The sequence below is a fragment of the Hetaerina americana genome, unplaced genomic scaffold, assembly GCF_022747635.1.
Source record: "Hetaerina americana unplaced genomic scaffold, ioHetAmer1.1.p SCAF_15, whole genome shotgun sequence".
Taxonomy (NCBI): domain Eukaryota; kingdom Metazoa; phylum Arthropoda; class Insecta; order Odonata; family Calopterygidae; genus Hetaerina; species Hetaerina americana.
In genome coordinates this window covers 4,130,592-4,143,408 of record NW_027286625.1, presented here as the reverse complement: position 1 = coordinate 4,143,408, position 12,817 = coordinate 4,130,592, and the positions used below count along the sequence as shown (strand labels likewise).

At 37.2% G+C, this 12,817-nt stretch overlaps 1 protein-coding gene across 2 annotated transcripts in view; it reads left to right on the top strand.

Annotated features, from left to right (window-relative positions):
• The window catches only part of LOC139686833 (MFS-type transporter SLC18B1-like), a 65,846-nt gene that overhangs the window by 44,808 nt on the left and 8,221 nt on the right, over positions 1-12,817 (top strand). Inside the window, exons 2-5 of one of the 2 annotated variants that reach the window (XM_071583908.1) lie at positions 6,653-6,991; positions 7,256-7,427; positions 11,980-12,075; positions 12,254-12,327. In XM_071583908.1, coding sequence (XP_071440009.1) covers positions 7,263-7,427; positions 11,980-12,075; positions 12,254-12,327 — 335 coding nt within the window. In that variant the 5' untranslated portion in view covers positions 6,653-6,991; positions 7,256-7,262. Of the gene's footprint in view, positions 1-6,652; positions 6,992-7,163; positions 7,428-11,979; positions 12,076-12,253; positions 12,328-12,817 lie in introns of those variants that run through there. The other variant, XM_071583909.1, reaches the window with a different exon arrangement.

Genomic DNA, 12,817 nt, shown 5'->3' with positions numbered 1-12,817 from the left:
AAAAATGGATGAAGATGCTATTAAGCGGCAGTGGGATGTTAAAAAATGTGATAGAGGGAAGAATGTTAGGCAAACGAGAAAGGGACAGGATTTAGGATAGGGATGTAGATCGGGGTTAAGGGAGGAAGGAAGTACACAGTAATGATTAGGGGCTTGTTGTAGCGCAGGAATTTGGATTGTGTTTTGTTAGGAGGAACAACATAATTATTTGGTTGTTGTGTCCATCCAATACCTATCTTAACCAATAGAGTACCTACTGAATAAAATATGTTAAGTTACGCACATTTTGACGAAAAATTTCCATTGGTTTTCATTTAACTCTGCAAAATTGGATAAAAATAGAACATTTCTCGTCGTAATGCCTTCTAAAATTTACCAAAAAAGGTAAAATCCGACGAATGAGAAAATATTTCTCACGTAAAAATATTTCTCAAATCATTAATACCTTGCTAGTATTTGCTGATATTAATCTGCTGCGAAAGCATGTATGACTTCATGAAGCCTAAAAAGTAAAAATAATTTGGTGCATAAACTGCGCCATACCTTTGCTCCATTCGTAGCTGGAAAAAAATTGAACTAAACTTTGATTTTTAGATTAAAAATATGCAAATGGGTGTGCTTTTTTGAGTCAAAGGCTTAACACTTATTTACAGAAGCTTATGGCAATAATAGAAGTAATAATAATAGCAATAATTGTAGATATGGAAGTAATAAATTCACTAAAATATTCTATGGAAAATAGAATCATAGATATTCGAAAATTACGATTCCATACAATTGTTCTTGTTATTTTTTACTGACCAAAACGAATTTTCCACTGCAAATCAATGCATAAATTCTTCAATTGATGATTTTTCTTAAAATTACTGAAATTTAATGCATGCAAGGTTTCCATGAATAAATGAAGTTAAACTCTATTGGTGCAGGGGACTTGTGGACAATTTCAAGAAAAAAATGCATAGATTTTTTCTCACCATGCGCGCGTTGATGTCTCTTTGAGGCTTGAATCCATTTCTTTTAGGCACACGGCTATTACAACATATCTGCCGCGACAAGCTGAGGGCACCTGAGCACTTAACGGGCATTCCGAGACTCTGTGGTCGAATCAGACCACTGTTTAACGCTTTAGGTGTCACGGAAATAGTGAGCGAGAAGCGTAATAATAGCAGATGAAATAAAATATCTTTGCGGCCTCGTAAGGGTGCTATCACTTCACAAGGAGTGTAGTATAAAAATTATGGCTTCACATATTTCTACTTGGCATCAGGAGGTCGACGGCAAAAAGCATAAAATATCAGACGCTTGCTATTAACACCATTATTAAGAATGAAAACCGAGTCATATCCTTAAGGAAGAGAGAAGAAATCCTTCTGGCATTGACTGATCGTCGATTATAAGTCCTTGTTACGAAAATTAGAGTTGAGATCAACCGTATGTGACGCCACAAGGTAATTGATAATACAAATATATTAATTTTCTTATTGTGTTTTTCAAATTGGAAAAAGGTCATTAAGACAGAACACGGGCATCTAACTGTTGAAACAATGTTTCATAAACCAATTGAAATAAAAAAATAAAGAAGAAAGCTAACTAGGACCATCAAATGTGAAAACCTTAATTTTTTTATTGGATATGATCCAGGCAATAATCGTATCCACGTTAAATCACCTTACAACCATTGCCTTCAATTAGTGAAGTTTTGCGCGCCTTCAATGGTCAATGGAACATGGCCAAGTTTTAGAGCCCAAGAGAAATCGGGCGCAAATTCATAAATTCTCTAAGAAGGTATATACTATATTGTTACCTTCCTCATTTTAGTGTAGGATGAATGACATCAACCGATATATATAGCCAAGAAAATTTACGTCCGACTTTTAGTTTCAACGGTCGAAAGCTCAACTTCATATGCGTGAAATGCTTCAGCCGACAAGATGGCGTCAGGACGAGTTTTTGGACTGTTAAGAACTTAACTTGAAGGAGAGCCGGTTGACGACCCTTGTAATATCTTCCGTCCCTTGCCGATTGCTCACTCAAGGGTAATGTGGATTTGAAGACACGCGTAAATGAAATACAAAACCAAGAATCTTGAAGCTGAATTGAGTGAGGGGATTGGGAACGAGAGATAGGGATTAGGTGGGGACGGACAGACGACCGGCCGAGGTCTCAAACCAGGAAAAAACGCTGCGAAACTTGCTGGGCCACGTAGCCATTTATTCGTGTAAAGGAACCTTTAGTGAAAACCAGGTCTGATTACCCTATACACACAAACATATATAGAGGGTCATCCGGAAAGTAGTACCCGTTCGTGAAATAAAAAGACAAAAGTAAATATTAACAAACATAAAAAATTTTATTTGAAAGAGGATACTTTAAACTACTTCTCAACATAATCTCCAAGCAAATTAAGGCATTTGTCATAACGTGTGACAAGTTTCTGTATTCCTGCTGCATAGTCCTTCGCCGCCAGCTCATTGAGATACGCGAGGGACCCATCTTGCACAAATTTTTGCATAATGCAGATGGTGTTTAACAATTTCATGAACAATTGTTCGAGAAACATTGGGAAAATGCTCACAGATGTCATCAATTGTGACGCGCCGATCGTTCCTCACGAATTCGTCAACTGAGCTCACCAGTTGGTCTGTAATGACAGACGGTCTCTCCGAACGCTCATCGTCGTGTGTGTTCCCCCTCCCCATGTTGAAGTTGCGACACCACCGCCGAACAGACGACTCGTCCATTACATTGTCTCCATACACCTCCTTTAATTGGCGATGAATATCACATGGGCGAACGTTTCTTGCATTGAGGAATTTAATCACTGCCCTCACTTCACAACTGGCGGCGTTCTCAATTTTTTTAAACATTGTAAACAATCACAGAAACAACACAGGCAATGCTAGCGTCACGCAACTTGGCTCAGAGAAGGCAGACAAGCCACTGAAGCTATCTGACCTCGTCCAGCGGCTACTCGCATCGTCAGCACTTCATGCGGCACGAACGGGTACTACTTTCCGGATGACCCTCGTATATATATATACTCATTTATATAGAAACAGATATAAGGGAAAGTGATAGGAACACTAGGAACACACATAAAGGACGAACACAGGAGAGGAGGGGAAGGCGTATATATGTATATGTGTACATACATATATATATACACACACACACACACACTTCACACCTACAGGTTGACCACTTAGGGATTCAATTTTACGCACTTAAAATTTTTATAGTAATCGTTTCCGCTGTGAAATCAATGCAAATAAGACTCTTTGAAATGACCGCAATATATTTTAAGCAGTCATTAATAAAAACGATTGGAGTGACTTTACACTAAAGGCAGGCATTTAAATGAAGTTGAATTATGTTTGTTTAAGTTTGAATCATTACAACAGCCACCTTATTCACTAGACTTGTCTCCCAGTGACATTTTTTTTTTAAATTTTGGAAAACGATTCACGTCGAACGAGGAGTTAATCGCCAATACTGATGCCTCTTTTGAGGACCTTCCGAAATCCTGCTTTTTGGGTGTCTTAAAATAGTTGGAGAAAGGTGGTGAGAAGTGCTTCTAACTTATACGGATCATGTTGAAAAATGAAAAAATCTACCGATATAATTTTTTCTTTTTTTCCCAGAACTTATTGAACGACCCGCGTAAATTCGACTTCCATAGTCGTAGCTGCCAAGTTTTTCACGACAAATGTTCCTCCAGGTCCTGAAGCATTGTTTATAGTATTGTTCCCGATTTCACTACGGCTAAATTAAATTATTTTTTCCTACGCAGCGCTGCCACGTAGAGTCAGCGGAGTCGTCTCGTGTGGAGCGGAGACTTGCGGAGGTGACAATAATTTGGTCCTTCTTGTGCTCCCTGTGAAGATTGCGTAATATCATGTAAACATTCGGTGGGGCCACCCTCATTTTATGAAGTCGTTTTATTAAGTAGTCTCTTTAGTCAGCGGGCATTGTAAAATATTTCCCCTCGTCTTCTCGTCGTTAAATTTAATGGAATTGAAGGTGTATGCAAACCCATTTAGGGGTAAATATCTATAGTTTTCGATTTTAACTTGCTTATTAAGTACTCTTGTTAATTTAATTTGACAGTGGGATGCTCATGTTTATTATTGATTTTTAGTTAATCTGGCTTATTTATGATAGTCATAACGACCGTTTCAAATGCATATTAACTTCCACAAGAACTGAAGTCTATGCTCGTTAGCTGTCCTTTGTTCGCTTTTATTTGGGAACAAAACGCGTGTACAGGCTATTTTATTTTCAATTTATCATAGCATAGGATGATGGGACTTTGTTGTAAATACATAATTTTTCAAGAGGATTCATCAAATCAATTGATTGTATCAGGACATCAGTCGAGAAAGTATCTAAGTATCCCAGACGTTGAATGCCGCCTCCTATGAAAATACTTTGAAGACTGACGCGAAGAGAATGAACTTGACGGACTCTCGTCAAACGATATCTTTCATTTTGGTCACTCGTTGCGGTGGATAAGCACCACAAGTAGCTCATTTTTCTCTATGGTAAAACTCCTCTCCATTATGTTGCGGTTTAGATCTCCATTACTACTATGAAATAAATACCAGAAGTGTTAATAAGCCAAGGTTAAAATTCTCTTCATTTGACGAAGAACTCTACTTTTCTACTCTCTCGCCCAAGCGGGTGATATCGAACAGAAGCTCGAATGACATTTCCACATTATTATTTTTTCTGTTATTAAATATATAAATCAACTAAAATCCGGAAGTCTTGATAGTTTAGTAGGTAAAAGGCCCGGTTAGCAGTAGCCGTTATTAAGCGGCGCGTCTGACAGCTGACTCATTTTCTTCCATTAGGGATTAGTGGATAGTTTCGAAGATTTAGGAACTTAAGGGAATAGATGAAGAGTGGATAGAGAAATGATATGTTAGCATTAGCTCACTCTCAACAAAATATACCACGTAGTCCTCAGTTCAATGTCCTATCCGACAGACGACGAACTCCACTAGAAGTGTTCTCCAAACGGCACCCCAAGTACACGCATGGATATTTGCCGGGGTTCAAACCCGAGTCCTTGGCTCGGGAAGCCAGTAAATTAGCCACTGCATTAACTCCAAACTCCCTGCCCTCCAAGGAGGGCCCAAATTCGATTCTGGGTGACCCCTCTGAGTATTCTTGGTTACCTATCCTCCGTGATTTTTCGGCAACTAGATCTTTCTGGGATGTCATAAGGGTCATAGGGAAATGAACTAGCCCCCCTGCCCTGATATGTGAATGTCACACGCCGTTTGGCTTAGTACCAGGTAGTGAGCTTTATCATCGTCAGTCGAACGAAACTTAGGGTTTATTACTGTGGTTTCTATGATCTGTGCACCTCATTTACATTTCTTTTTTTTAGTTTAAAATTGACTGGGTTAATTTTTTACACTAGTCTTGGTTTTACAGGTTCCTGCATATTACAATACCTTACTTGATGTACTGCTTTGACGTAAAATATAGGTTATTTAGTTAGTTATGTTAGGATATATTTTATTAGTCCTGAAGGTATATTATCGATCCATGGAGACTTATTTTCCCGCAAGTCCTTCACTGCAGCGTCAACTTCAGCCCAAAACGATCTAAACTCATTTCTCATTGCCGCCGACAGTATTATCCTCTTCCAGTATTCTTGGGTGAGTGTATATGCATTCCAATTTTCCATTCTTTTATTGACGACCCTTATAATATTAATCCAGTTACTGTACGCGATTTGAAACTTATTAACCTACAGTTTTTGATCACGGTTCATTTTCTCGATTTCCGAATTATGATTGTTTTATGGTCACATCTAATTATTGTTTTTCTATTTTGCCGATTCATAATTGATCTATAGTCCTTCATTAGCGTATATTTTTTCTGAATCTTAATGATGATTGGTGCCGACCTAATAGTTTTCTTGCCAAGATCCATTCTCATAATAGATCTCATTAAACTTCTTCGTCTATTTTTTTCTAATTATCCCAACCGACAGATATAACTGGTGAGAGTTGATGACAGGAGCCATGAGTAAGGAAGTTAAGTCAAGGTTATTATTTTTAATTTGGAGCCTGATTTTGAATGGCTTAGAAACTTGGTTGTTGAACCAAGATGATAGGCGTAGATTGGAGGCTTTTGAGATGTGGGTGCGACGTCGCGTCGTTCTAGGTGAGGATCAGAAATGTAGCGGTAATTATTCTATTCGCCCATCTTTGGTTGGTAATGTTTTACTTCCAGGCATTAATTCACTTTTTTATATAGCTCTTCCATTCACTCCGTCTCTGTAACCTAGCCACATTCACGCAATGCCCTTTCTATCACGTTTCCTTTTAGCAATTAGTATCTCTTTTTTGTTTAATTCTTCCGGATATTTTTCCTAACTCCGTGATTACGCCCTTCCATTTAATCTATATTCATAATCACCTCTCATGTAACTAACTTATGTAGAAAACGGTGGTGCCTTAACACTTCCCGCCACACGCCCTTTTGTCCGGGTTGCCGTTATTTAGTAGACGGAGATGCAATTTATGGTTTGTTAAATCTTTATACTTACCGTTCTTATTACTGTTTTAGAGCTTTCGTTTTACTTGTTCAATAATTTAAGTCCAATTTAATTACGTTTATATCTTTCTCTTTCCAGGGCCATAATCTGCTGCTATTGGAAGACGGCGAAAAACACTTTGGAAAAAGGCACTTTTTGGCTTTCGTGCTCACGAGCCCTTATAGACACATCGCTTCCTCCTGAGATGCTTTTTCCTTGAGAAGGTTACCCACTTGGGGGAAAGGTTTCAATGATTTTTATACACTTCAATCATCCCTCGTCTAATTCTCAGGGGCATATATTCTCACACATCGTAGCGGTAGTTAAGCGCCGGAAGACTTGTTCAAGATCTTGATCGAAACAATAGGATTAAAATTGAATTGGAAGAGATGAATTGAAGACTGAAAGTGTTTTAAGATTTGTAGAAAACAATTTCAGGTGAGCTCGTCGTAAGATTTCAATTATTTTCCTTGAATGTAGACTGTTTACGAGATTTAAAGAGAGGAGATCATTTTATTATGATTTACCTTCACATAGATTGTATATGATTCATCTTTTTTACTGAAGTCTTTAGTTTGAGAAATCACGGGAGACTAAATGGATCTCATTATTGTTTTAATCTAAAATTCATTAAAGTGAAAATTGAAGATTCATTTGCCAAAGAGTGCCTGCGTAAATTGTTTCGTGTGTCTACATCTTTAGTGATAACATGGCGAGCCAACAGAATTCAAATGGAAGTGAAAGTTTGCCCGGATTGAAAGGAGCAAAGAAGAAATTCACTCGGCAAGAATGGCTTACCTTGTACGTGCTCGGAAGTGTCAACTTGGCCAGTACAATTTGTATATCAGTTCAGGCACCTTTTTATCCTGCGGAGGTAAGTAATTGCTCAATGCCTTACGTTTATTTTTCCATTATCTATATCTCATATTACTCACAGTCGTATGCAACCCTTAAGAATCGAAGAAAAAACAAGTTTTTCACAATTTTGGCTCATCTCGACCTTCATAACGTAACTTAAATGGAATACTTTAGACTGACATGTTACTACTGTATGTGGTTCTATTTCCAAATAAGTAACATTAATAAAAACTTTTGACTTAAAAGAGAGATGCGCCTAGATCTTCGTGATTCGAAGGTTGGTACTAGGAACCTCGGAAAGTGACATCGCATGAGAGTACATATGTATTTCTATGAAAGCTTTCCTGGAATGGAGTTGACGAATATATTTCTATTCGGGGTTTCATCCACGCATAATGTTTGTTAATATACACAGCACTTTCGCCGGGGCTCCAGTCGTTTGAAGCAGGTGGCTGGAACACCGGTGAAAATGTTTTGTTTTATTAACATTTCACGTGTTTTATATCCCGAATAAAAACATGTTCACCTAAATATTTCATTAGCTTACACGGTAACGTCAAAGTTTGCTCGACAAAGTTTGCGGTTTCTCAAACGGCCACGAAATTCATCATCATGTCATTAACTACAAGTAAGCAAATAAATCAAAACAGCCATTAAGGTAAAGTATAGCTTTATTCTTTGCCAAGACAGTACATTCCTTGTAATTTCTTTTCCGTTCAACATAGTTCTTCTTAGGTGAACCATAATCTGCTGATGTGAGGAGGAATGAATAATAATCTGGAACTACTTCATGAATAATTAAATCTACCGATACAGGAGACGCAGGCGTGTATCGCATATGCGGGTTCCCATTTTTATAGGGACAAATATAATAATTATAGGTAACCTATCGACCGGAGGTGAGGTCTTGATGTCCTCATAAAAACTTCATGAATTTCAGGCTAAAAAATAAATACTTTTGACTTCACAATAAAACATTTTTAGCACCGTATACCTTCCATATTCCTTCATATCATGATGGAATTGGTAGGATACTGACAGTAAAGTTCATTAAAATTCACAAAACGGTTTCCGTTAGTACAGAGAAGCCTCTGTAGCGGTATTTTGGTCATGTAGTTAGTTGGCCATCGATGGGGAGGAAGTTTGGAAAGCGTTGTATTCGTCCTTGGAAGACGATAGGATACCTTTGTTTTATGCACAGCACACTTGTATGATCAAGTTGATTATGAATCTCAAAAAAATGTCCACACCGAATCCTCCCCATCAATGGTCACCTACCTGACTGAAATACCGTGTGCACCATGTCTCCATAAATACCTGTCACTTAATTGGCTCCTGAATTTTCCATGAATGAACCTACGTGCCTTTTCTCTCTCCGGAATGTCAGAAATTTCCATACCTCCACCTCGCTTACCCAATCCTGCTCGTAATCCTTCAACCGTGGCCTTCTTCTTCATCCCCCTTTTCTTCCTCGGTCGAATTTCTCCCAAAGACGCAATCTTTTCCCTTTTATGCATAAGACCCACTCCCTAGCCTTTCTCTTCGTCCAGCAAATTTTATTCAGTCTACTCCAAATCTACGTCTCAAATGCATCCGATCTTCTATCGATCTCCGATCCAATTTCCTATCCGCAAATACCAAGTCGAATTTAAAACGCATTCCTCCTGACAACGTCTTCACTGATAATTAATTAATGAAATCAGGTTTAATTTTGTGGAATCGTACATAATATAGAAAAAACAATTAATAAGGATGGAAAATTACCGATGATTTGTGTCTGTACCTTCACGAATATTTACCCTGTGTCTTTACTCGAATGAGGAATGAAAGGCTCTGTGGGAGTATGAGAGGGGATCGAGGGTAAAGGTAAATATCCAGACTTCGGTCGAAGGCAACTGAGGGCTTGTAGTTGGCGATTTCAGATTGCGTTCCAAAACTTGCACTCTCTTTTATTTTCAATTGTTAAGCTTCAAGGAGTAAATCATCCCTCTCTCTCCCGCCGGCGTCGCCTGCCTTCTAGTATTTCGCCACAACAGGGGACAATTACCCAAAATGTTTCCAAGATTCCATAGCTGAGTGGGAAAAGGCATGCTTTCGTTTGCAGTGCTTTACTTCTTACTCAAATATTGTATTATAATGCCCCACCCATTGAAGGTTGAAATAGATGACTGAAAACAGAGCCGTTGAAAACTTTTTTCGGAGTGATGATTTACTAAAAATTCATCTAATAAGCAAAGGTATTCCGTGCTAGTCGGTTTGCAGTTTCAGTGTAACAATTTAGCTTTGGGCTTACATTATAAATTCAGATTCGAGGGTTCAATTAAATTGAAAGAAAGCTCATGAGTTGATGCTCGAATGTAATAACGGCAGTGCCATATTCAATTATGTGATCCTGAACGTCATCTTGACAAAGGACTTTTCAAAAGCAAAGGACATGACAAAGGAAAGAAGAAAAAATGTTCACAAATGGATAAGGGGTGTAATATCTGAGAGTCGCGCGAAAGCGCTCATATTCTTAATGTCAAGCTATTAAAGTAAAAAATAATTCTCAGCCACAAATACAATTATAAGTAGTTTAATAAACTCCGTCCTTAAGGTTCCTTCAAACAGAGAGGATGAAATTTGTCGTGTCGTGCAGGTCCCAGATGATTTTGATGTTTACGAATGTAGCATTGAGGGAAGTTTGCATTCGTTTTGTGATGTCTTGCGTTCCGTATGGCATTTGGTGAATTCAGATTGCAAGCAAATACTTTTTGCATGCCAAACCAAAGATTCAGATTGCAATACAATAACTCCCTTTTTTTCTCAACTATTAATCTTCAAGTAATGCATCATTCCTACCCCCATCGCCCTTCGATTGACGTTCAGGATACAAGCCTATTTGATTTCACTGGTTTCCCTTTTCATTGTCATGAAAAGTCAAGACCTTGTGATAGCGATGCCCATGGCAGAAGGCAGAAAGCAATAGAATAAAGGCTTGAGTCCTCTGCCTCGCCCCTACCAGTTACGCGGGAATTTATCAGTATTTATAATAATATTGAAACCCCTAGAAACCAATTCGCTTTCGAACATGATGGACATTTTAAATTATAGGAGGGGGATTTAGAAATTACGGTGGCCGCCAGAATACAACTTGCGTTGATTAACAGTCCCTTTTTTGCAGTCTTTCTCAACCAGTCAAAGTTCTAGTAAAATTATTTCCACATTCATGAAGGTATGACTGGCTGGCCACTGTCGAGTAATCCGACAGTCAGGAAGAAGGCTAAAGTTACATGGTTTCATATAGTTTAAAAAAACAGTGAGAGATATTTTAATGAACTTGATTTATTTTAAAACCAATATTGACGAGATATTGCTTTGAACATTTGCATGTTAGAACTTTTTTCTTTCTTTGCTTGTTAGCACATACAAAGCATTTAAATTAACTGTTGCTAGTTTAGCCTGCCTTTATGACCTGATATCTAAATTTCTATTTTAGCTGATTTCCATGCATATTGACACAGCTTTTCATTCTTGGAGAGTGAGTAAAAAGGTTTACATGGCATCATTATCAATTCTATGGTAGTCATGCCTGGATGTCATACAACCCACTCGACTTTAACGAGGAGATTTTAATAGGTGCATAATACAGGTATTAGTTGGGTTGCTTCAGTATGCAAAATATTTACGACCCATCAAGTTTCGATTGCTTTCTTTTAATTCTCATTGCCGATTTATTTCGTGACTTTTAATTAGTTTTTGAAATAAATGCAGAAAATGTGAGGAGCTTTAAAGGTACACTTTGTTGGTAAAATTGGAATATTCATCTAAAAAGTCTGTCTACCAAAGACGACTGGAATTTCCCACTAATGACACATTTAGAACTTTTTGGCGGTGAAGCTGATTAAAATGTGACGTAGACGAATTTAGACTCCATTTGACTGCAGTCTAACATTTGTGTTGTGACTTTAGCTATGCTGGTCCATGACATTGCAGAAATCTCACCTGAAAGTAAATTTTTCTGCTCTAATTAAAGTATTTTACGTGAAGGATATTCTAAAATAGCAAATTGAGAAGAGTGAAATTCATTTCGGAGGTTTGGTGAAATTCATGTGAACTTTTCTTGTCACCGCTGGACAATCCTCTGCCTGAATACATTAGCATTGCCTCGGATAGTATAGTGAAGGGAAATCTATAACGAGAGGAAGTCAGGGGTAAATCACAGTAAATAAGGAAAAAATGAAGATTGAGACTAAGTAGGCCCAGCTGGTTTTTGTAACATTAACATAACATTGATAACTTTTCATCGTATATAGCATCCATTAATTCTCAAGGCTAACGTTATTCAGTGAAACTTTTTGGCTCTGCTTCTTAGCAAAAAGCAAAGTGTTAATTGTTAATGTTAAGTGTTAATTCCATATAAAATTTCCAAAATGCTAGTACGACTTAGGTGTTATTTAATATCAAAATCTTCAGGTGATTGTTATTAACATTACTGGAATTTTAATAATCTTATTTAAACACCAAAGTGCACTTAATGTATTCTATTTAAAAACATATTTTAATTGTCCTATTATTTCTATCACTAGGCAGAAAAGAAAGGTGCTTCATCAACTATCTATGGACTCGTTTTTGGAGTTTTTGAAATAGTTTCCTTCCTTAGCAGTCCAATTTTTGGAAAATATGTGAGTTAAAAATAATTTTCAATATTTTCTGTATTACCATTGTTTTACTATTAAGCTCTATTAAAAGAAAAAATATTATTGACCTATCTCTTTAGATTTTCTAAGCCATAATATGTTCTCTATACATAACTAACTGATTATATAATTTATGTATTTATTCTTTTCATTCAATCTCAAGATCAATGTTATTGGTCCAAAATTCATGCTCAATGCTGGGATAATAACTGCAGCATTGTGCTGCATCATGTTTGGGTAAGTACTAAGTTCCATTGTATCATAATTAATAACCACAGAAACAAAACATGTGGGTACTTTAATGTGTCATAGTAGAGGATGGATCTCAAATGATTGAAATACTCTATACATTAATTTTTCATCGTAATGTTATTGTTAGTGCTGGTTGTTTTTAAATTCATAACTCAACAAAATTAAAAGGAGGTGGCTGGATCTAAAGCCATCAACTGCATCACTTTGTATTAGATTAAGAGCTTCCATCAATACATTAAAAATAGGTGTAAAATAGGGCAGTATATTTGGCAACTAAACATCTGGTGGTTAAAGTAATAGCACTCAGAGAGTCAAAGGGCCTGTCTTAAGGTATTATGAACACATATTATTTATTTTCCCTGTTGGTTATCTGATCAAAAAGAATTAGGCAGTTGGAGTGCAATAAAGATACAATTTAAGTATCTAGAATAATTTGACACATGGTAACCCAGTAAGTTTCATTGCAAATATTAAA